At 38.7% G+C, this 25132-nt stretch overlaps 1 protein-coding gene and 3 non-coding genes across 4 annotated transcripts; 1 reads left to right on the forward strand and 3 right to left on the reverse strand.

Annotated features, from left to right (window-relative positions):
- Positions 1 to 676: 676 nt before the first annotated feature.
- TRNAN-GUU (transfer RNA asparagine (anticodon GUU)) lies at positions 677 to 748 on the reverse strand. Its single transcript has one exon. It is a non-coding gene; the product is annotated as a tRNA-Asn (tRNA).
- A 4825-nt stretch (positions 749 to 5573) lies between these two features.
- Positions 5574 to 5647, reverse strand: TRNAP-GGG (transfer RNA proline (anticodon GGG)). Its single transcript has one exon. It is a non-coding gene; the product is annotated as a tRNA-Pro (tRNA).
- Positions 5648 to 19591: 13944 nt separating this feature from the next.
- On the reverse strand, positions 19592 to 20717 carry LOC147602467 (protein TIC 214-like). Its single transcript, XM_086797943.1, has 2 exons — positions 20707 to 20717; positions 19592 to 20618 (listed from the first exon to the last, which is right to left on the reverse strand). Exons 1-2 carry the CDS (start codon positions 20715 to 20717, stop codon positions 19592 to 19594), a joined length of 1038 nt encoding a protein of 345 aa, XP_086654069.1.
- Positions 20718 to 23716: 2999 nt separating this feature from the next.
- On the forward strand, positions 23717 to 23788 carry TRNAN-GUU (transfer RNA asparagine (anticodon GUU)). The gene has a single exon. It is a non-coding gene; the product is annotated as a tRNA-Asn (tRNA).
- Positions 23789 to 25132: the final 1344 nt, after the last annotated feature.

Below are 25132 nucleotides of genomic sequence, written 5' to 3' on the forward strand. Positions count from 1 at the left end.
GTCTAGATCTCTAGCAATATAGAGGTATTTAGAAGTCGAATCAGTAGAAGGAAGATCTATCTTTTCCTTTTACTGATACAATAAGATTCTGCTTGTAGCATCTAAAATGATTAAAAAAAAGGATAGATCATTTCCTATATGAGTCTTTCTACTTGACAAAAAAAAAAAAAGTAAAATCAAGGAAGAATAAGAATTTCTTCTATAGGGAGTATGGGAAGCGGTTTATAGGGAAGCAACTTTTCAATATCCTGTTCGGAATAGATCCTTTTTGTGGATTCACTCTCGAGGTGACTGATTGATTCGCTTATCCCAATCATTCAGTACACCGGAGTGAAGTGGGGATTCTCGAAGAAGCGACGCTTAAATAGGGCCCTTAGAAGCATTGGATTATCCAAAAGAGGGGAACTTATGGGTTCTTTCATCAATTATTGGAGCTTGAAATAGTGAATCCCTCACTGGTTTATGGGCTATAGTCCAACGTGATTTGATTTGGCATATGGGTGAAAGACAACTATCCTATCACTGGGAGTTTTTGATGTAGATAATGTAAATTCTTTAGGATATTATGAGAATGTACCTTCCCCTTTTTTAGCGCGAATCAAGTTCTTTTATTGGAAAGAAGCGTCATCATCTCCATCATCTAAACCATCTTTCATTCCACCGGAAATAGATGAATCTCCCCGGGTAGGATTTGAACCTACGACCAATCGGTTAACAGCCGACCGCTCTACCGCTGAGCTACCGAGGAAAATGGTAGGGAATTTAGTCTCATACACATTTAATGACCCTTGTTCTTTGAGCCGCCTCTGAATCTGCAAGACGTTAAGCTTCCTCTGACATTTATTTCGTAAACTTCGCGTACACCCTAACTCCTATTATAGGAAGAAGCGGCAGCGATAGCAATCCTATTTGAATAGAGCCCCAGAATCATGGGGGGGGGGGCTGGTGTGGTCGATCTTGGCCATGATTGATTGCCCACCCCCCATGATCTGTATCGATCAATCACCAATCAATAGTTTCTATTCCCCCCCTTCCGAGAAGCATAGTAGAATAGCCACAGGATTCTTTTACCTCATAGAAGTAGAAGGAATATCTTTCAATAGTAATAGGGAGAATAAAGAAAAGAAAAAGGAAAGAGATAGAGATGGGGAAGATGAGGAAGATGAGGAGTAGTCGGAAGAAATGAACACGAATTGGAGCCTTTCTTAAGTAACTGGAGAAGCGACAACTGTTAGTAATAGTAGTGGGATAATTCCAGTAATTAATCCAAATGAATAATAAGATATTCTACCACTTCCCCCGTATTTTGCACCCTCCCCGCCAAAAAGGCTCGAAACACCAGTTCCATTGATAATTCCATCGATTACCCATTGATCAAAAAATACGACTAGCTTACTCAGAAAGACTGTAGTTTTTACGAAGTAGACATTGTAGTAATAATCGATGTAACCTCGATTTAGTGACCAACCTTGAATGAAATGTCCGAACGGACTCAACAAATTCTCATCTAAAAAATTGCTATTCTTAATAGATTTATAAGTTTTTCTTTCACAAAAAGAATTTGGTCTATACATTACATAGGAAATGAATATTCCAACGAAAGATAAACTGATCGAACCGATTGAATCTACCAAGAGTTCTACCAAATCTTTAGTGAGTTTGATAGGAACAACGAGGGGAATCAACCATTGGGACAATGAATCAAGGCCAGTCTCTTTTTGAATAGAATTGACTCCTATCGACCCAGCCAATAGAGTAGGTATTACCAGCACTATTAGAGGCAGTACCATAGCAAAATCTGATTCTTCGGGATGTAGTACATTGTGAGAGTGGGACACGTCGGCATATGTTTGATTTATTTCTTCATGAGCCGGATTCTCTTTAGCAGAATATGCAACTGGAAGGGCTTCTGCAACCTCCACGTTTTGTGAGGACACAGAATCGTCAATAATTTTTTCAATTGCTGATTCTATTTCGGGTTCCCCCCATAAATTAATACTATTACCGGATAAACGAGAATTGCCAAAATTGGTGTGATCAATATCATTGGCACGAAAATCTCCCTCAAATGTGAGGAAGTAAATACGAAACATGTAAGATGCAGTGAAACCGACTGTGATGGAAGCTATCCATCCAAGGTAAGAGGAACATAACCGACTCTCTGCAGTAATTTCATCTTTAGACCAGAAACAGGCTAGTGGTGGTATACCACATAGAGAAAGAGTACCTGAAAAAGAAGTAGTTCCGGTAATTGGCATACACTTCCGTAAACCACCCATGAGAAGCATATTTTGATTCTTAATGGGAGAGTATCCAACCACTTTTTCCATCGAATGAATTACTGAACCAGATCCGAGAAATGATGAGGCTTTGGAATAAGCGTGTGTGATAAGATGAGACGGAGCAGATCGATAAGCACCAATGCCCAAGGCTAACACCATATATCCCAACTGAGACATAGTGGAATGAGCTAAACCCTTCTTGAGATCCCTCTGAGTGAGGGCCAATGTCGCCCCCAATAGGGCTGTTGTTCCACCTACCCAAGAAATAACACCCATGCTCAAAGGTAATATTTCAATGAGGTTAAGGATTCGAGCTACAAAAAAGATTCCAGCAGCTACCATAGTAGCGGCATGTATGAGAGCCGATATAGGGGTGGGTCCCTCCATTGCATCTGGTAACCATACGTGGAGTGGAAATTGTGCAGACTTAGCCACTGGACCTAAAAATAGTAGAAGAGCTATTATATTAGCGAGGACGGGGTTAACACTACCGCTACTAATTAACTCAACAAATCAATCACACAATTCACAAATCTCGAAGCTACCGGTTATCCAATAGATACCCAATATACCCAGCAATAATCCAAAATCTCCTATACGGTTGGTCACAAAAGCTTTTTGACAGGCATTGGCAGCACTTGGTCGCGCAAACCAGAAACCTATTAGCGAGTAAGAACGCATCCCTACTAATTCCCAGAACACATAAATCTGTATCAAGTTGGGACTGAAGACTAATCCTAGCATTGACGCGGTGAACAAACTCAAATAAGTGGAAAACCTTACATATCCTTAGTCGTGACACGTATAACTATCACTGTAAATCGTGACTGAGATACCTACAGTAGTAACTAATATTGACATAATAAGAGTGAGCGGATCTATCAGGAAACCTATTTTCATGGAAATCTCATCTTTAAGGATCCACGACCACAAATACTGGTGAGTGGAGTGATTAACATTCTGTTGCCAGAATAGAATAAAGGAAATAAACATAGAAACAGTTAGTGAGAGAACACTGAGCGCGGCACAGGAGCGACGTAGACCTTTGGCGGCTTTTGGGAAGAAGAACGATACTGATCCAGTTGAGCCGGAAGCTACTAGTGGACATAAAGGAACGATCCAAGCATATTCGTATGAAAAAGACACGAACATATTAAATTTGAATTGAATTTGTTGTTTTACTTTTTTTTTTTACTTCTGAAAAAGGAACAATAAAGAATGGAATAAGATTATTAGTATGTAACTAGAGAAGTTATTTGTCTTCTATCCCAATTGAATCTTTGCAGCAAAACGCAAAAAACTTGACAAGATCTAAATACGTTGGAGATACTTATCTAAATTACAGTTTTCAATCCCAAATCAATTGGTTTTACAAACCCCTTTTTCAGTAAAAAAAAAATCGTAATGAATAGATATGCAATAATTGACGTCGGTGGGAAACAACTCCGAGTGGAACCAGGAAGATTTTATGACGTTCGTCACTTCGCGTCACTTCAAGACATATCAGGGTACAATATGAAAGTATCGATAAATCGAGTCTCACTTATTCGTCGTGGATCCGAAATCAGTATTGGACATCCATGGTTGAGTGATGCAACTGTTAGAGGAAGGATCCTACACCCTTGTTTCGGAAATAAAATAGTGATACAAAAGATCCATTCTAAGAAGAAAACATGAAGAAAATTTGGATACAGAGAAAGTTTGATCCGATTCGTGGTCGATTCTATCTGTTTTAACGGCAAAGAATTAAATGATTGCTAACTGATTTCTTGTATCAACCACTAGTTACTTAGAAGATTAATGTAACAAAAACGTAAGTCTATGGATCTTTTTTATTCCTTTTTACTTGCATCATTCATTTCTTCTTTTCCCTCATTATATCTATTCTATTGATACGTATCAATATAGTTAACCCTCTCAATTCAATCATAGACTTTAAATATATATTTCCTTATGGCAGTTCCAAAGAAACGTACCTCCGGGTCAAGGAAAAGAATTCGTAACCATGTGTGGAGGGCTAAATCGGTGAAAGTAGCATCAAAAGCTTTTTCTTTAGCCCAATCCATTTTAACTGGTCGTTCAAAAAGTTTTTATTATATAACAAACGAAAAAATCTCTGGAACAAATTAATAGTATCTTTTTGTGATTAGTCACGAAGACTACAAAAATAACTGATTAAAGTAGAAAAATATGAAGTGGGAAGAGTTATAACAATCAGCGATATTTACAGCTTAATTGATTAATTGGTAACCTAGACTTAGTATTTCCCCCCCCCCCCCCCAAAAAAAAAATATCTATATATATAGATAGATAAATTCTATATATGAATATCCTTTCTTCATTATTGATAGTCTGTGTTTGCATCATACAGAGACCCTCAACTTTCATTTAAATAGTAGTAACAATAAGATGGTCCAGTTTAGTCTATACAAAAACAAAAAGACTCACGTTTATCCGACAAGCATTCATCGAATTAGTAATAGAGAGTTAGTAACAACTTACTAATTGGGTATTGTTTTGATAAGAAATCGGGAACAGAATTTTGTAAGGCGAGTATTGAATCCCAGAGACTAAAAAAGAGTCTTATCTCTTGCTACGGTACCGGCTAAGTGAAATAAGATTTTTTAAATATCTGATTAATTAAAATCAAGGGTTGATAATACCCATTTATCTAGAAAGTGCTAAATATTTAGCACTTCGTTTGCTCTGTATAAGTTTCAGCTTAATAAGTATACATATCTCATTTGTCAACCTTCCATTATCAATAACGTTAGCTGACAAGGACTGTTTCAATCCTTTTGCCAATCTGTTGCGATCTATAAAAAAGATCTAATATCTTATGCTCATCTCATTGTTCCAACACGCATAATTAGGAGATTCAACCATATTCGTCACAGAAATAGACTCAACTGGCAAGCGAAGCGTTTCATATATCATTGATTGAGACATAATAGCAGAATCACGCCAAAATACTAGACTAGACATCTTTATTTATCGTAACCAAATGATTTTTTACACTGATAGATAGAGATTAGTCATTGACTAATCGAAGCGGTACATAGGGGAGGGGGGGGGGGGGGTGAGGGCGGGGAGCGGTAGATGTCTCGATAGTACGTCTAATACGGAAAAAGACTCTTTTTCCTTGTACTTCAAGATAGGAAAGCCCCTCCTCTCTCTCTCCATATATATATATATAAGGGAGTATCACATTGTTAATTACTTAAACTAAAATATCGCATATAGGATTTGGGATTCACTATATCACTATTAGTTGTTATTTTTTCCCTCTACTCGGAATAGCAGGATTTGAACCCGCGACCTCCATCACCCCAAGATGGCGCGCTACCAAACTGCGCTATATTCCGTTACCTCCATGCAAGTATAGCATCAAATATCGATACGGATTCAATCCTACATCAAGCAAATGCTTCTTTTTTACTCTTACTCTCTATTCGCCTGTATATCCTTCCTGTTCATTAAAAAAAAAAGATGAAATATTGACCTATTATCCGAGACTATGATAAACTAAACTTGGGTGAATGATAAGCCGCTATGGTGAAATCGGTAGACACGCTGCTCTTAGGAAGCAGTGCTAGAGCATCTCGGTTCGAGTCCGAGTAGCGCGGCATTCCAGTGCAAAGTACAAAAAAAGTTGAACCTGGAATAAGCATTATTCGATAAATCTATTGAATGTAATGGGAATAAGGTTCTAATATCTTTTTTTTTTTATTTTCAACTTCGCGTAATAAAGCTACCATTTTCTATCTTTCTCTTTCTGAAATGAAAAATAGATGGTATAAGCTGCTTAATACTAATTAATTTGATACTGATCGAATCTGATTAATTCACTGGTCCTTTTTCATTACGATGTACATTGATATAGAGCGCATATTTGCTCACATTCCCTTTCTTATGCTTTTTACTGTTACTCTGCCGCATTGGATCGATCTAGCTTGTAGGCCTCATAAACTGAATAGTTTGAGCGGAAAAGGTATGACAATTGCTTTTATTCGTACAACAGGATTTATGATAATTCGTTGGGTCCAAACCAAGCACTTACCGTCGAGCAATCTATATGAATCATCCATGTTCCTTTCATGGAGCTTCTCCCTATCGTACATAATATTGAAAGTTAGAAATCAGAATGACTGGTCAGGTGCAGTCACAGCACCAGGTGCTATGCCGACTCATGCCTTTGCAACTTCAGGTCTTCCTGGAGGGATGCAACAATCCACGCAGTTAGTACCCGCTTTGCAGTCCCATCGGTTAATGATGCATGTAAGTTATGATGTTACTGAGCCATGCAACTCTGTTACGTGGATCCCTATCAGCAATCTCTTTATCGATTATTTATTCTGATAAAACGAATAGATCTTCTATTTCCAACTTGAATCACAAGTTGTGCGTTCGATTATTGAACACGAATAGTTATTATCACGATCAAAAACAAACTGACGTGGAGAATCCTTTCTATTTGTTATCCCTAAATTCAAAGAAGTGCCAGTTGATTAATCAATTGGATCAATGGGCTTATCAAATTATAAGCCTAGGTTTTTCCTTTCTAACTATTGGTATTCTTTCCGGAGCGGTGTGGGCTAATGAAGCATGGGGATCTTACTGGAGCTGGGATCCTAAAGAAACTTGGGCATTAGTGACTTGGCTAATACATGCTATTTATCTTCATACCAAGATAACTAAGAGTTGGGGTGGAGAGGGACCTGCCGCGGTGGCATCTACAGGATTCTTTTTGGTTTGGATTCGTTTTTCGGGCGTCAATCCATCGGGAATTGGATTACACAACTATGGATGGTTAATCTGAGAACAAGGAAAATGAAAGTGAATGAAAAAAAAAAGAAGAATAAAGTGAGGCACTTTACTAATTTAAGGGTTTTCTCAATTCCTGTATAACCAAATTTAATTGATTACTTGAATAATAACTAGAAAGAGGGACGAGCAGAAACAAACATTTAAAAGATAAATAGTAAAAAGTTGTATCTACTTATCTGTTTGTTTCTGTTTCTCCATCCCCATTTATGGCAACTCGTAGTATCGGTTCCCTATACAGATATTCGTGGGGCAACGTTATCATACGAATATTCCTGAAATGACGTTACTGAGATTGGTAAACTCTTTTACTAAATAAGGATCGAAGACAAAACAAATCTTGGCATTTTGCTATCAATTTGTAAAAAAAAAAGTCTAATTTTAAAGTATGGTTACTTCTCGTTTTTTCTTCATTCCATAAGGGAATATGAGAACAAGATCGAGAGTACTTTACTATTCCATAGATTTAAAATCATATTCGGGTATAGACCGATACCTAGTATTGGTAGGAAGAGACAAATCGAAATAAATAATTCCCTTGGACCAAAATCAATTAGATACGGATTCGATTCGTTGGCTGGTCTGTACCCATAAAATATTCGACGTAACATAGATAACAAATAGATGGGAGTTGATGCTGTACCAGTTGCTTCTACTACTGTAACCGCCCACTTTAAATAGAGACGAATATTGCTTATTAGTAACGACTCCTGGGAATACCAATAATTCTGATGCAAACCCACTCATTCCCGGCAACGCGAGAGATGCCAGTGAGAAGATACTAAACATGGTAAATAGTCTAGGCATTGGAATTGCAATCCCTCCTAGTTGGTCGAGAGAAAGGGTACGGGTTCTATCGTAACAAGTACCCGCAAGGAAAAACGGAGCTGCACCTATTAAACCATGGGAAATCATTTGTAATATAGCTCCACTAATACCCGTATTTGTCAAGGAACCAATTCCGATGGTTACAAAACCCATATGGGATATTGATGAATAGGCTATTCTTCTCTTAAGGTTGCGCTGACTCATAGAAATCATAGAAGCGTATACAATCTGGATTGCTCCAAACAGTACCAACCATGATCCAAATATGGAATGTGCGTGGGTCAATAACTCCAAATTTATTCGGATCAACCCGTATCCTCCCATTTTTAATAATACTCCAGCTAGTAACATACACGTACTGTAATGCGCCTCTCCATGAGTGTCTGGCAACCAAGTATGAAAGGGAAAGATTGGTAATTTCGCAGCATAGGCGGTTAAAAACCCCAAGTAACAAAGTACTTCCAATGATATGGGGTACGATTTATTTGTCAAGTCTTGAATATCAAAAGAGGGTATCTCAGTTCCGTAGAAACTCATAGTTAAAGCTGCTACTAAGAGAAAGATGGAACCACCGGCTGTGTATAAGATAAATTTTGTGGCTGAGTATGAGCGTCTCTTTCCACCCCACAAGCATAAAAGTAAATAGATTGGAATTAGTTCTAGCTCCCGCATGAAAAAGAAAAGCAAAATGTCTTGAGAAGCAAATAATCCTATTTGGCCGCTATACATAACTAACATTAGAAAATAGAATAGCCGTGTATTACGCGTGATCGGCCAAGCTGCTGGGGTTGCTGAAGTAGTAACAAAACCTGTTAGTAGAATGAGACCCATAGAAAGTCCGTCAATACCTAAGCCCCAATGAAATTTAATAGAGTTTATCCAGTTAAAGTTCTCTATCAATTGAATAGGTTGGTAATCGATTCGGAAGTGACAATGAAAAATATAAATGATTATTAGAAATTCTAGTATACGGATGCCCGGGGTATACCATCGAATGATTCTATTTCCGTTACGAGGCAGCATCGGAAGTAGCAGACTTGCAAAAATTGGAAAGAGAACGATTATCGTTAGCCGAGGTACGTTACTCATCATGAATAGAAAATAATTTTTGATAGAAAGGACTGTATAAGCTGAATATCCCGACTCATACCCAGACTTCATGATCATGAAGCCTCGAGTATGAGTCGAAATAAAGTGAAAATTAATTTTTCTTAATCTATTTCTACCTCTACCGGCTAATCAATAAGCTAGACCCATACTGCGAGTAGTTTCAGCTCCCAAGTAGACGCGTACACTCAAAAAATCTGTTGGACGAGCGGATTCACATCTCTTACAACCTACACAATCTTCTGTTCTAGGAGCAGGAGCTATTTGATTGGCTTTACACCCATCCCAGGGTATCATTTCCAATACATCTGTGGGACATGCTCTTACGCATTGAGTACAACCGATACATGTATCATAGATTTTCACTGAATGTGCCATTGAGTCTATTTACTCCTATCAGATTGATATACCAAAAATATTCTTTTATTTAAATGGTTAGGATACACCTCTTTCTTCCCACCCCTTACGTCGATACTCTTGATCATTAAGTGAAACATTCCCTTTCTTTATATGATTTACCTGATCGGATCTAATGCTTATAGAGAATTATTCCTTTTTTTTCATTACCTTATTTTTGATAAAATAAAAAATAAGAATATAGAAGTATAGGATAAGGAGAGAAACTTAGTTATCAAAGAGGGGGGGGACAGTAACACGGTTCCATCGGTAGCAATACCCGTTCTTCAATTGAACACCAAATTGATTAGATTTAGAGAAACGCTGTATTTACTGATCAATTACCATTTTAACAGATCGAATTGATCGATACGAGTCGATCTTCTGTTTCGCTGAATAACAAGAGCGGGGGCTAATCCAATAGCAGCTTCAGCAGCCGCAACGGCTATTATGAATAAAGAAAATATTTCTCCACCCAATCGCTGATTATCAAAAAATTGGAGAATGTCGCAAAATTAATATTAACTGCATTAAAAATTGGCTCAAGACGCGTGAGTGCCCTAACCGTGTTTCGACTCGTGATTAACCCAAAGAAACCAATACAATATAGATAAGCACCTAGCACTAGTCCGTGTTCAAGCGTGATGTATTAACCTCCTCTCTAGAAAACATGATAGGTCATTTTTACACGGCTGTCTCTTCTAACCTTTCTATTTCAATAAGGTCGAGATTGATCAGAAAAATGAAGAGTTATTCCGAGATGACGAAACAGACCCTTCATTCATTGTGGTTACTTCTTCGTTGCGGGCCAGGGTAATTGCTCCTATCAGAGCAACTAAAAGAAGTATGGAAAGAAGTTCAAACGGAACTAGAAAAGTGGTTAATAATTGATATCCAAGTTCTTGGACGTTATTCCCCGGGGTCTCTCCCACAAGAATCTTCGATCGATTAATGAAACATATATTAGACCATTTTGTACTATTAATCATAATGGTTAATAGTGAAGAAAGACCCGTACAAGCTCCCAAAGTAATGAAATGCCCCGTACTCCAATTAGTGGGTGAATTGGAACTCGTGGGTTCATCAGTAACCGTTACGGCAGACACAATTAAAACATTTATAGCTCCTACATAAACAAGCGATTGCGCGGCAGCTACAAAATCAGCATTCAATACGATATATGATAGGGATATACGGGTGAAAACCAGCCCGGGAAGAAAAGCAGAATGAACCACATTAGCGAGTGCTACTACCCCCAAACTTCCTAGTAGAATACCCAACTCTAGTAATGTCAAAATAGCTTCATGAACTGATTCGGATAAATTCGTTATACACAATTGCTCAATTTTTTTTTATCATCTCCAGTATATATATTCCCTCTCTTTCTCTTTTTTTAGCAACCCCCATCTCTTTATCACAGATAACAAGATGAGTCGATTCATCTCTCAAAATATTCAATTGGTACTACGAGTGATGGTTTGATTTTCGGAATATCTACCCATAACTCTTTTGGATAGGTAACTTGCTGAAACTGTTTGGACTGAAAAATCTTGGGAGATGGAAAGGGGTAGACGCCCCGAAGCCATTTGATCATAATTCAATTCATGACGATCATAACTCGAAAGTTCATACTCTTCAGTCATTGACAAACAATTGGTTGGGCAGTATTCGACACAATTTCCACGGAAGATGCAAACTCCGAAATCAGTGCTATAACTCTTCAATTGTTTCTTTCTAATGCTTCTTATTAGTTTCCAATCAACAACAGGCAGATTGATTGGACATACCCGGACGCATACCTCACAAGCGATACATTTGTCGAATTCAAAATGGATGCGTCCACGAAATCGTTCGGATGATACAATTTTTTCATACGGATATTGGATAGTTATCGGTGAGCGATTCAAATGATCTGAAGTAACCGCAAAACCTTGACCAATGTATTTTGCAGCTTCTATGGCTTGTTGCCCATAATTCCGAAATTTAATTAGTGTGGGAAACATATGATAGATAAACCTAATCTAATTTTTTATTTTCTTATAAATAGATAAATATATTTATCTCTCTAAAAAATAAAAATCTATTAAATAGATTTAATAGATTTAACTTGGAGGAATATTGGAGTAAATAAAAGCGTATACTATTTGAGTGACAGAAGTTGAAACGGAGCTGTCAGCAACAGATTTCCCGGAGCAATCGGCAAAAGAAATTTCCATCCGAGATCCAATAATTGATCTATTCTTACTCTGGGCAAAGTCCGTCTTGTCGAAATGGAGATAAATAACAATAAATAAGATTTAGATGATGTAATAACGATATCTATCACTATTTTCAATAAATCGAAGGATGCGCCGCTAAGACCCCAAGATAGGGAATTTTGTCCAAGTTTTGTAAAAAAAGGAATTGATGAATCCCATCCACCCGAATAAAGAACCGTTACAAATGATGGAGAAACCGATGGATTCGGATAAGAACCAACATAAAATAAACCAAATTTTATTCCCGAATACTCAGTTTGATAACCAGCTACTAGTTCTTCTTCCGCTTCAGGTAAGTCGAACGGTAATCTCTCACATTCTGCCAATGACGAAATGAAGAACGCTATGAAACCTATGGGTTGACGCCACAAGTTCCATCCCCAAAAACCATATCTAGATTGCGTTTCAACTATATCAACTGTACTCAAGCTGCCGGATAAGGATAGTCGACGGTATGGTTCTAGTTACCACCTCTAATTCAGAACCGTACATGAAGTTGGGATTTCATACGGCTCCTCATCGATTCGATCGAGAAGGGTCAATGATTTAAGATTATCATCTGCGACACCGCTGTATGGAGATCCCCCTCAATCCTAACCGATGAGATTCCGTTTGCTACAAGAAGTAACCGCTTCCGAATCCATCTCCACCCTCTCAGTCCTTTTTCAATATGGGTTAAAATGTTCCATGAGCTTCTGAAGCTTACCATACATCTCCGTCTATAAAAATATTTACCCGCATTTGGGGAGGGAAATCCTGGAACGATTATCTTAATAATCTCCCCGGTTTAACAACCCACAATCTCACAAACAAATGACTGATTGTTGGCATTAATCCAATTATTATTTTATTTTTTACTAGAATCGGGAAACTGCTGCAAGGGTTACTTCGTTCCAAATAGTCATGATTGAAGTGGATAGGAATATACTCGAGACTGGGATTTTCGAGATGTACCACTCAGTCACCCCTACCGAAGCTGAGTCTCTCTCATCCGGTAAAAGAAAAAAGAGATAGAGAAAGATTTTATTTGAGTAGTTTTACGCTTTACCCGTACCCGCTTTCTATATACCCTTCCCTCTACCTTACAAGTCTCTTGCGTATATTGGTGTTCCTGACCATCCACTCCTGCTTAATCCTTAAAACTCGACTATTCCCCGTTCCCGCTTCAAGCCTCGATGTAGACCTGGGGTGAAGCGGTGTCTACCGCTCGGATATGCTTTTACGCCCGTACATGGGGAATGGGACTCGACCCAATAACTGCGAAACGCTGTTCGATCTCACCCAAATGACTATTTAGTTTAGTCAATCAACGAAGATTTCTATCTTTTTTTTTTTTTTAAGTATCTACTCCGATTCCTACTCGCCGAATCGCACGTAGGGATATGGACAAGATGCATAAAGCCAGGGGTATTTCGTAACTGATAGATTGGGCAGCGGCTCTAAGACCACCCAGAAAAGAATATTTATTATTTGAGCCATACCCTGCCATGAGAAGACCTAGGGGTACAATGCTTGGGATAGCGATCCAAAAAGAAGCACCTATACTCAGATCAGATAGAATAATATGTTGACCAAAAGGTATTACCAAATGACTTATGAAAACTGGTGTGACTACCACGGCTGGTCCAATATTGAATAACCAAGTGTCGCCCCTGGCTGGAACAATGTCTTCCTTTAAAAGAAGCTTGATTCCATCTGCTAGAGATTGGGTAATTCCCAACGGACCTGCGTATTCCGGTCCGATACGCTGCTGCACCCCCGCGGACACTTTTCACTCGAGCCATACGATGACTAATACTCCTGTTGTAACCCCTATAACTAAGATAAGGATAGAGACTAAAATCCAAATTAATTCAAAATAATCTTTTGCAATTCCTAATTCATCAAATGAATGAACTACTTGTTCTCCGTAAGTTTCGATACCAGTTACCGTTTCAACGATCAACCTCTCCCATAATAATGTCTATACTACCTAATATTGTCATAATATCTGCTAGCTTCATTCCTTTTATCAATTGAGAAAGAATCTGTAGATTTGTAAAACCAGGTGGACGAATCTTCCATCTCCAAGGGAAAACACTATCATCTCCAATCAAAAAAAACTCCTAATTCTCCCTTGGGGGCTTCTACTCTTACATAATGTTCCTGCTTAGGTAACTTAAGAGTGGGAGAGGATTTCTTGCCAACAAATTGATAATTGAAATCATTCCATTCTGCTTCTCCTTGTTGCTGGCTGAAGCGTCGACCTTCCAAATTCTCATATGGACCTCCTGGAAGAAGTTTCAATGCTTGTTGAATAATTCTAATAGACTCTTTCATTTCGCCAATTCGTACCAAATAACGAGCCAACGAATCTCCCTCTGTTTGCCACTGGATCTGCCAATCCAAGTTATCATAACATTCATAATGATCAATCTTGCGGAGATCCCACTGAACCCCTGAGGCTCGTAATACGGGCCCCGATAAGCCCCAATTGATAGCTTCTTCCCTACTAACGAAACCTATTCCCCTTACCCGTCCCAAAAAAATAGGATTATTCGTAATTAGTCGCTCGTATTCATGAATCTTTGGTAGACAATAATCGCAGAAGTCTAGGCATTTGTCTACCCACCCATACGGTAGATCTGCAGCGACCCCCCCGATACGAAAATGATTATGCATCATTCGCATACCCGTAGCAGCTTCAAATAAATCATAAATCATTTCCCTTTCTCGGAATATGTAAAAGAATGGAGTCTGCGCACCAACATCCGCTAGAAAGGGTCCAAGCCACAACAAGTGGGAAGCTATTCGGCTTAATTCAAGCATGATTACACGTATGTAACTAGCTCTTCCAGGTACTTGAATATTTGCCAATTTCTCTGGTGCATTGACTGTTACGGCTTCGGTAAACATGGTGGCTAAGTAATCCCACCTTGTTACATAGGGAAGGTACTGTAAAATCGTCCGGTTTTCGGCAATCTTTTCCATCCCTCTATGTAAATAGCCTAATATTGGTTCGCAATCAACAACATTTTCTCCATCTAGAGTAACAATAAGCCTAAGAACACCATGCATCGATGGATGATGAGGACCCAGACTCACTGTAACTGGATCTATTTCTTTGAGAGGCATACTCGTAAATTGTTTCCTTTCCAATAAATATTACAAAATCTAGCTTCAGTCAATAAATAGATATTTTTTTTTGTACAATATGTGTCGAAGTAGCAACTTCCTGTGCGAGTTTGTATCAACGCCCCTTTAATCCCCGAATACTTAGATTTTTTATAACTTTATTGTACAAAGTTGGATTCTTCTCGGATAAATAGATTGAGAGACGTTTACGTTTGCCTAGTAATTTCCACAAACCTCTTTGAGATGAATAGTCTTTGAGGTGCGATTCCAGATGAGAAGTAAGTTTTGAGACTTGATGGGTCAGATAGTAGACTTGGGAACCGGCAGATCCTGTATCTTTATTCCCACCTATTAACGACAAATCAATAGATATCTTTTTATTCATAGTAACAATAATAATTATGATTGCTTTTTATCTTTCAAACCGATTATAAAGGATTCAGTCACCAGTTGGACAATTGGAGTAATATCAGTTTGAGCGAGAGGAAAAAAAATTCAATTGAATTGAAAAACGGTATTGCAATAAGCCCCAGACTCACTGTTTGAGGATCGGTTCATTATCAATTAGCAGGTATGTGTATCGCGGCTTGCCGGTGGGAGATCATTTAATCGATATGTCAAATACTTGATTGGGATTACCGGGATTTTGGTAATCCCAATCAAGCAAACGTTTAAACCTATGCTTTTGCTTTATATTCCTCTGCTTACGTCAATTTCGAATAATAGGATACATCCGTATCTTGAGCATGGCAAATCAACTCTCGTTAGTGATATTGAAACAGAATCTACCTACACAAGCTAATTCTTCTAAACGGTGGCTGGGCCATAGGAAACGTTTAATTTTTGGACCTCACTTATCCCCAAATGATTAGAATCCTTATTCCCGTGGATCCGTTCGATTCCGGGAATGGGATCTAAATCTTGTTCTTCCGGTTCTAGAGACTCTAGATTTAGTAGAGATCGAAGGAATCGCAATTCCCGGCGACGTCTCGGAAGCAGGAGATCCTCGATGTTATAAAGATGAGACTGTTTTTTCTTTCCTTCTATCGCTACGAGCGATAAACGTGATATACACCCATTATATATATCCTCGTATAACCGTTTATTGAATCTATTTCTAAATCTATACTTGAATTTTAATAAAGGGCTAACAATTTTGTACATCAAAATTTGGTCGTCAAATACTAGCGGTAAACGGTGAGCCGAAACAATAGATAAGTTATTTAAAACACCAAGTCTAGTTGTGTTTAAAAAGAGATTCAATAGATCCGAATCTATACCTATATTGACACGGAACGCAGTAAGATCTTGGTCATTTCCCAATATGCTAATGAGGACTGTTAAGTTCCTCAATCTCTCTAGCTCCCCCTCTAATGCTTTGGATTTCCATTTCCATCGAAATATGTAATCAATACTTTCTCTCTCATCTAACGTTATCTCGTATATCTCATTCACTGTATCTTGAAACCTATCATCTATATCTAATAATTTTACTACCCTGTAATCAGCGTCATCATCATCTTTCAAAACAGGATTTTCCAATCTTGATTTTTTTCTAGAAATGCTTTTCATTCCCGTGAAATCCGGAACTACCCATAACATCAAATCAAACTTTGATTTAGAATTCAATTCTGAATCAGAAATTTGTGAATGAGAGGGTCTGTTCTTCCCCCCTACTCTAGTAATTTTCTCGATACGATTCTCGGAATGAATCTTTTGTGCGAGAGCGTCTTGCCGCATAGGATATTCTTGTGTATCTGCATCTCTTAAAAAATCAATAAAACTATGTAACGAATAACTGTATTTGCGGCGCTTATTAAAATTCTTGATTCGGTCTCTAAGCAAGGGGTTTTCCGTATAGATGGAATAATTGTCTCGAGGGACATATTGTTCCGGCTCATCTAAAACTTTTTTCTCAATATTCTTGAGTATGTTCAAATTATCCAAACCGACTCTCCATTTCTGGGGTGCTATATTACGCCACACCTCCAGCGGTAAGTTGCATCTGTAGAAACAATCTACCCACTTATTCCAATTATTTGCATCTAAGTCACAGAGCTGTTTGGGGAACCCCCACCCCTCTCCAGATTCCCTAATGTGTTCATTAATAAATTTATGTACAATTTTGTTACCGGTCTCATCGAGACAATCCACGAAACTGTCATCGCCCAGGACATCGTAAGAATTCTCTGCAGAATCCCAAGGTTTCCCAGGCTGATACAAAGTTGAACCATTATCCCAATCCTCGGTGTATCCGGTCTTTTCCCCAGAATTACTGCTCTTCACGGTGCCATTCACCATAAAACTCAAATCTAAATTTCCCTTTATGCTCATGCTCCACACATTGTCATAAAGATAAGCTTGAGATAGTGATTGAAAACGGTCAACCCGCGACACCTCATTCTTCGTTCCGGAAACAGATAAAGTTGAGTTTTCCGTCTCCTCGTAAACCTCAATAGCGTTACTCCTCACTTTTACTAGCTGCGCCTGCAACGCAGCAAATTCATTAGAGTAATGAGCAAGAGCTCTGTTAATTTTTTGACATAATGTTGATGTTACCAAGAAATACTTTTCGTTTACTTCTGCAATCAATATGCGCAATTTCAAGGTAATTCCCCCAAAACCCATTCTTTCTCCTTCAAATTTCAGAGGAATGGTAAGGTTCGTGTCCCTCAGTCTATGATCCATTACTAATTCATTGACCTGGAATGTTTTGGTATCCCGCTCGTTTCTAACGATCTTTCCGGTTGACAAATCCACGAATCCGTGCGCATTACTACCCGCAACTAGTCCTTCATCAGCATTAACAATTGATTGAACTTTATTGTCAATATGAATCGACCTTTCACCTGTTTTACCAATATTTGATTTCGATTCTACTAGTTCCTTTTTATGCTTAATGGCTAAAGTTTCTTTCCCAGTAATCTCATTCCAACCAGAGTGATTTGAAGTTTCTTCAACTCCAAAGAATAGATTCAATCTCCTTAATAGACTTGGTCTCAGTATCCTGGCTATATTGAATTTGGAATAGAAACGATATACTTGCTGGGTTCGCAGCGAGAGATTCTTATTCCAAATCCGAATGAACTCTCTTCGAACGGGTTTCCAAAAAGGAGGGTCTTTTTTAATAGTTCCAAAGGGTACATCTGTTTGAAATCCCCAAGCTGTTAAATAAGTAAATTGGGACCTTTTTCGTTCTAACCTACTGCCTTTTTTTGATCCTTGATCCCTGGTAGATTTGATCTTTATAACTTCTTCCCGGATGGTTGATCGTTTATTCCTCCCACGAGTATGCCAAGGCTTCAATTGAAATGGATATAGAATCTTTATCTGTAAGCCCTCCTTCAACCAGCGACCGGGAAACCGACTAGGTGAAAATTCTTCGCCGTCGTACGTGCATTTAATATGAATCTCTTTCCTCCATTCCTTCCAATCCTTATCCCATTCAGAATCTTGAAGTAACAATCTACGACCAAAATTTTTAAACGCTATACATATAGGTAATTTTATATATTTTCGAAAATTCGGTTGTAGGACCAGCAATAAACCCCTTCCACTGTGAATGGGACCCACATCCAATCTAGCCGCTATAGCTGAACGAGCAGATTTTGATCCACTTAAGCCTTTCGCGGCTGAGGAAAAGTCTAGTTCTTGTTCGAATTGCAGACCAGCCGGCCCTACCGGGCCAATAATCATTCCTTCAGAATTTGAACTTGTCAATCCCTCGATGGGTAATTGGAAGAGGTTAGGTATTTCCATCAATCTCAAGAAAAAGGGTGAATGCGCTTTTTCCTGAAACATTTCCCAAACCAAAACCTTGCGCCTCCTGGACCGCATAGACCCTTTCACAACTTTTCGACGAAAATCAGATATTTTTGCAAATCGTTTTACTAGTCTTATTGTCTTACGTTTCGTCTTCGCAATACTAATCCCTAGATTTCGTAATTTTCTATAACGAACATCACTTTCCACGCCTGGAACATCGAATCGAGCATCAAACATTATTTCAGTCTCATGAGCCAAATACTTTTCTAGATCCTCAATTTTATAGATTGAGCGTGTTTCGTATCTCGGATCAGAGAAGCGCTTTTCGCCGTTTATTGAGAGTATAGCTGAGAGAGAGGTTTGACTTAAGTTGCGACAATCTTCTTCGAGATAAATCAAAAACAGGGCTCGATCTATAGGATCAATATCAAATATTTGTTCCCAAGTCACATCGAAGCTGGATGAAGATTTTATTCCTTTCAAAATGTCTTGTGTTTCAAAATCGAACACTAGTCGGTTATCGAACATGAAGTGAAATACGCGTTGGGCTTTTCTCGGTAAAGTTTCCCACGGGAGAGGGGTCCTGTTGCTACGCCTCGATCTTCGATTTTTAGCAGAGACCCAATCTTCAATCCGCTTCTTGTAACTGTTTCTACCGATGTAAATGCTCTTTCTAGTTGCCACTGATCCTTTATTTGTCACTGATTCCGATCCCTTTCTCATCGTCCGATCTAGTTCATTCACTGTCAAAAATGTCTGTGGAGTCGGGATTCTTATACGATAGGAATTAGTGATAAAAGGATCGTATACGTTAGGTAATCTCGTATTATTTTCACTTGTCAATCTAGTCTTTTTTTCCATTGCTTTCCAAAAAGTAGACCCAGCATCTAATAATCCGATTCGGTCCTTTAACTCTTGTTGAAAAGCTTCATTCCTTATCAGTCTCTCTAAAATCCAGTCCCGGTATGAGGGATAGGTTTCCGTGGATACATCCGAATTTTTTGAATATTCCTCTAATTATCTTTCAAGAATTGACAGACTAGGCAACGCCGCAAAGGTTAACCTTTGTTTTCCATCGATTAAACATTTATCAAAAAAATAAGTGGATACTCTTCTTTTGACGAGACTACTTCCGTCGAATCGACTATTCTTTTTGAATCGTAGAGGCCGATTCGTCCTCCAGGGCTCGTAGAAAGAGATAGGCCATGGCTTGAAAATCCACCACAATATTTCTAGTTCCTTGAATTCGGACATCCAAAAATCTAGGTCTTTCTCATTAGTCTCATCTAGGAATTTTTTAGTCCAAAAAGACAATGGGGCTCTACCCAAGCAGAATATTACATTAATAACAAGAATAATACTAAAAGTTCTATGAATGGCGCGTTTTACCAATAAATAAAGTAGTGGTGAATCTTTTTCCACACGAACTATGAGTAGTCTACATAAATAGCTGAATAGTATGTGACCTACCAACCAACCCAAGAAACTACTTATTAAGAATATTACGTTGTTGCTATAACGAAACAAAAATAGGTGAATTAATCTTGCCAACACAGGACTTGGCAATAGAATTGGATTCAGAATCTGAAAGATAAAGCTATTCATAAATAGGTTACCTATTCGGTAATCACGCAACGAAGTGATAGGGCGTAAAGTTTGATAATCCGGTAAGTCTTTGGTTCGAAACCAAAAAAGGAACATGTATGGTATTGCTACCAGAGTTAGCGCGTGCGGCTTTGACAAGAATAAATATATAGGTGAACAAAATATTGATAGAATAAGTAGTAGCTGTCCCATCATCGATCCACTCATGGCGACGATGCCGCTGAGGCTTCCTCCCATGATAAAAGCCCTTATACATAATATTTGGGAAGGTCCGACAGGCAGTGTTGTGAGTAACCCGTAGTAAATGCCAAATAATATGTAGGGACTCACTATTTTGACCCAAGCCAGTGACAAAGTGTTTAATAGATTTAAAATCGTTGTAGTATTTTTTATGTTTGTAACTACCCTACCCCCATGCCCCCCCCCCCCTAAATTATTTCTTCACATCTTCCAACCAGTATTAATATTACTCACGTTATTCCTTAACATCTTACAATCAGTATTGATACTGCTTATATTATACACACAAATAGGTCATTTTTCCAAATGATTTTGATAATTATTTGTACACCCAGAATAAGAATTCTATCAATAAAATTAGGAGGGAGCTTTCTTCTCAATCATAGAAAATAAAAATGAAATAAACAAATCTTATGATTAAGAACTTTTATATATTCTTATATACTCTTTCATAATGATTAGTGACCAATTATTATTACTCGGCAATTTCAAAACAAAATCATTTAACTTAGATTTCTACCGTCTGTTTCGATAGACTGCCCCAACCCAGAATAGAGTCGTTATTACGCCGCAAAGGACGAGTAACGAGCTCAAGAACATCTCTTGCATTAGTGGATCCATGAATCTGGGCAAATGTGAATTCGACAGACCATTTTGTATCAATACCTCTTGCCTCCAAAGGGTTGGCGTGGGCCATCCCGGTAATTGCTAAATTAGGTTTCAGCTCATGCATACGCTGCACCTGACTATAATTATCCGGTTTCTCAACAATTCGTGGCATGGGTGTTTTCATCTTTTTGCAAGTATGTTGCAAAAGCAATAATTCGCCAGCTTGATATCTCTTATCCATGTAAGGGATACCTACTTCGTAAACGATCATTCCGCATCGAATTAAAAATCGTGCTAGAGATATTTCTAACAGATTATCTCCCATAAAGAATATAGATTTTCCGGTTACTATTCCAAGATAATCTTTCAGATTCTTCCGGATATGATTCTCTCTCTCCTCCAGACCGTCGGGTTTCACATTAAATACTGAACAAATTTTTTCGATCCAAGCGCGTGTTCCATCGGGACCGATCGGAAAGGGTGCTCCAATTAATTGGCATTTTCTCCGACGCATCAATGTTGTCGCTGTGCGGCTTAAGAAAGGGTTTACACCGCAAACATAAACTCCTTCGCCCAAAGCTGGAGGTTCAGCGTATCTCTGGGAGGGTAACCAACCCGATACTTGAATGGATTGGCGTTTCGACTCTGAATTCGATTGAGAAGCTACACCTGAAGGCAGAGATCCAAAAAGGACTAAAGCGCGGTGATTCAAATTTCTTCCTTTAGAAGTGAATCTCTTAGATTCTGCTGGGGCGGCGTTCCCTTCCTCAACACTTTCAATTGCTTCTTTCTTTTCTTGGCTCGTTGCATAACGATCGTATTCGGGACATCGGTGTGTCGTGGCAGCCAATACAGTATCCTCTCCTTGAGTAAAGGCGTAATCCAATCCGTTGGCCCGCGCCACTATGATTGGTACTCCGAGTTGGCGTTCTAGTTTGGGTGCTATGCCTTCCAGATCCATTTTTATTATCTCTGTGGTACATGTGCCAATCCAATAATAACACTAGGGTTTCTATCTTTTTTTATTTGGAAACAGATTCTCTTCAACTCTTTTTGATCATTCAATTAAGCTGAGATATCCCCCTCTTCCGATTCTGCCGTTGCATAACGAGGTTCCGCAAAAATCGTAACTCCAAGAGCATTCTGCAAAAAGTAACCACAAGTCTTCGTACCTATTACTAGAAAAAAACTATCTTCTATCTTTTGATACAACCAAGCTACACGACTAATAGGACAAAAGGTGTGATGATTACCAGTTTCACATTCAAAAGTAGGAATTTCAAGATTCTTCATGAAAACGTTTCCTTGGAGAGGTATTTATATACAGAGGCGTGACAACCTCGGTGTCATATTATCGTAAAATCAAGTGGAGTATTCTGCTGACTATTTCGAGTGTCCTCCCCTTTTCCAGAATTGGGGTTTAGATAGAAATCAGAAAGTAAACTAAATAATTCTCTATCGGGAATTTCTCTTGGTACAATTCCCTCTGGTTTAGACAAAGTTTAATCTGCTACATTTGAATGAAAGTCACGAACATAATTGAGATTCGGTTGACATTCAGCCATTTCAAACAAAGTTTTTCCCTTCACTCTCGAAACTCGAATGTCTTCGATCAAGGGTAATACTTCTAGTACGGGCATGGGACAAGCTCCTACATATTTATCAATAAGGTCCCTCTCAGATGTTCGGTTCCCCACCAAACCAGCTAATCGCAACGGATGGGTATGCGCTTTTTCCCTAACTGACGCAGCGATGCAATTTGCTGCAAAAAGTGCATCGAATCCATTATCAGTAATGATAATACAATAATCGGCATAATTTGATGGAGCGGCAAAACCCCCACGGACTACGTCCCCCAAAACATCGAATGAAATGATATCATACTCATAAGACGCATTTAATTCTTTCAGTAGTTTTACTGTTTCTCCCACGACATACCCCCCGCACCCAGCTCCTGCGGGTGGTCCACCAGCCTCCACACGGTCTACCCCACCATAACCTTTGTGAATCACATCTTCGGGCCATACATCTTCATAATGATAATCCTTTGATTGCAAAGTATCTATAATCGTAGGTATTAAAAATCCTGTAAGAGTGAAGGTGCTATCGTGTTTGGGATCACACCCAATTTGTAGGACTTGTTTTCCACGCCTAGCTAAAGCTATTGATATGTTACAGCTAGTTGTTGACTTGCCAATCCCACCTTTACCATAAACTGCCACTTTCGTTTCACAAGGCTCCAATTCGTGTTCATTTCTTCCGACTACTCCTCATCTTCCTCATCTTCCCCATCTCTATCTCTTTCCTTTTTCTTTTCTTTATTCTCCCTATTACTATTGAAAGATATTCCTTCTACTTCTATGAGGTAAAAGAATCCTGTGGCTATTCTACTATGCTTCTCGGAAGGGGGGGAATAGAAACTATTGATTGGTGATTGATCGATACAGATCATGGGGGGTGGGCAATCAATCATGGCCAAGATCGACCACACCAGCCCCCCCCCCCATGATTCTGGGGCTCTATTCAAATAGGATTGCTATCGCTGCCGCTTCTTCCTATAATAGGAGTTAGGGTGTACGCGAAGTTTACGAAATAAATGTCAGAGGAAGCTTAACGTCTTGCAGATTCAGAGGCGGCTCAAAGAACAAGGGTCATTAAATGTGTATGAGACTAAATTCCCTACCATTTTCCTCGGTAGCTCAGCGGTAGAGCGGTCGGCTGTTAACCGATTGGTCGTAGGTTCAAATCCTACCCGGGGAGATTCATCTATTTCCGGTGGAATGAAAGATGGTTTAGATGATGGAGATGATGACGCTTCTTTCCAATAAAAGAACTTGATTCGCGCTAAAAAAGGGGAAGGTACATTCTCATAATATCCTAAAGAATTTACATTATCTACATCAAAAACTCCCAGTGATAGGATAGTTGTCTTTCACCCATATGCCAAATCAAATCACGTTGGACTATAGCCCATAAACCAGTGAGGGATTCACTATTTCAAGCTCCAATAATTGATGAAAGAACCCATAAGTTCCCCTCTTTTGGATAATCCAATGCTTCTAAGGGCCCTATTTAAGCGTCGCTTCTTCGAGAATCCCCACTTCACTCCGGTGTACTGAATGATTGGGATAAGCGAATCAATCAGTCACCTCGAGAGTGAATCCACAAAAAGGATCTATTCCGAACAGGATATTGAAAAGTTGCTTCCCTATAAACCGCTTCCCATACTCCCTATAGAAGAAATTCTTATTCTTCCTTGATTTTACTTTTTTTTTTTTTGTCAAGTAGAAAGACTCATATAGGAAATGATCTATCCTTTTTTTTAATCATTTTAGATGCTACAAGCAGAATCTTATTGTATCAGTAAAAGGAAAAGATAGATCTTCCTTCTACTGATTCGACTTCTAAATACCTCTATATTGCTAGAGATCTAGACTGAATGAAGAGTATCTAAGATTTTCTTATATGATATTGAACTTTCATTAAAAAATTGTTTCGTTATTTGATCCAGTGACGTCCCACCAAACCGGAACGGATTGAATAGATATTAATAAGTTTCAAGCAACATATTATAGATAAGAAAATCCTTAAATGGGGAACGGTTCCGTCTCATCCATCTATTTCTATGAACCAGAAGCCTAAAACGAATAAATCGCTCTTGCAAATCTTCTATTACAATGCTTTGATACAAGTGAATGGGAACAAATATCTGTGGATATTGCAGATGTATATGCATAAACTAAGTTTCTTTGACGTATTCGGAATGTCGCTCCTCATCCAAAGGGAATTTATTCCACCGCTTAATAGATGATTCAGCTATCGATTTCGGATCATATCCACGATAGAGAAAGAAATTCTTAATCTTTTCATTTGAGAAATGTTTTTCGCGCTCCCTTCTCATACCGTAAGTGACGTAAAGCCTCCGCACCAGTTCTTGCTTCGCTAATAAACTACGACGCGAGGAAGGAATGTTATGATCCGGCTGGAACAGAAGCATAGGGTCCCAGATGAAGCGCCCCCCTAAGAATCGAGTCGGTTCATCGGATCGATTACATTGTGTTTCATATTGATTAGATGAGTCGGAGATTCCCAATTCGAGAAATT

The sequence above is a fragment of the Cibotium barometz genome, unplaced genomic scaffold, assembly GCF_041138505.1.
Source record: "Cibotium barometz isolate CiBa-2024 unplaced genomic scaffold, ASM4113850v1 ctg576, whole genome shotgun sequence".
NCBI classification, from domain to species: domain Eukaryota; kingdom Viridiplantae; phylum Streptophyta; class Polypodiopsida; order Cyatheales; family Cibotiaceae; genus Cibotium; species Cibotium barometz.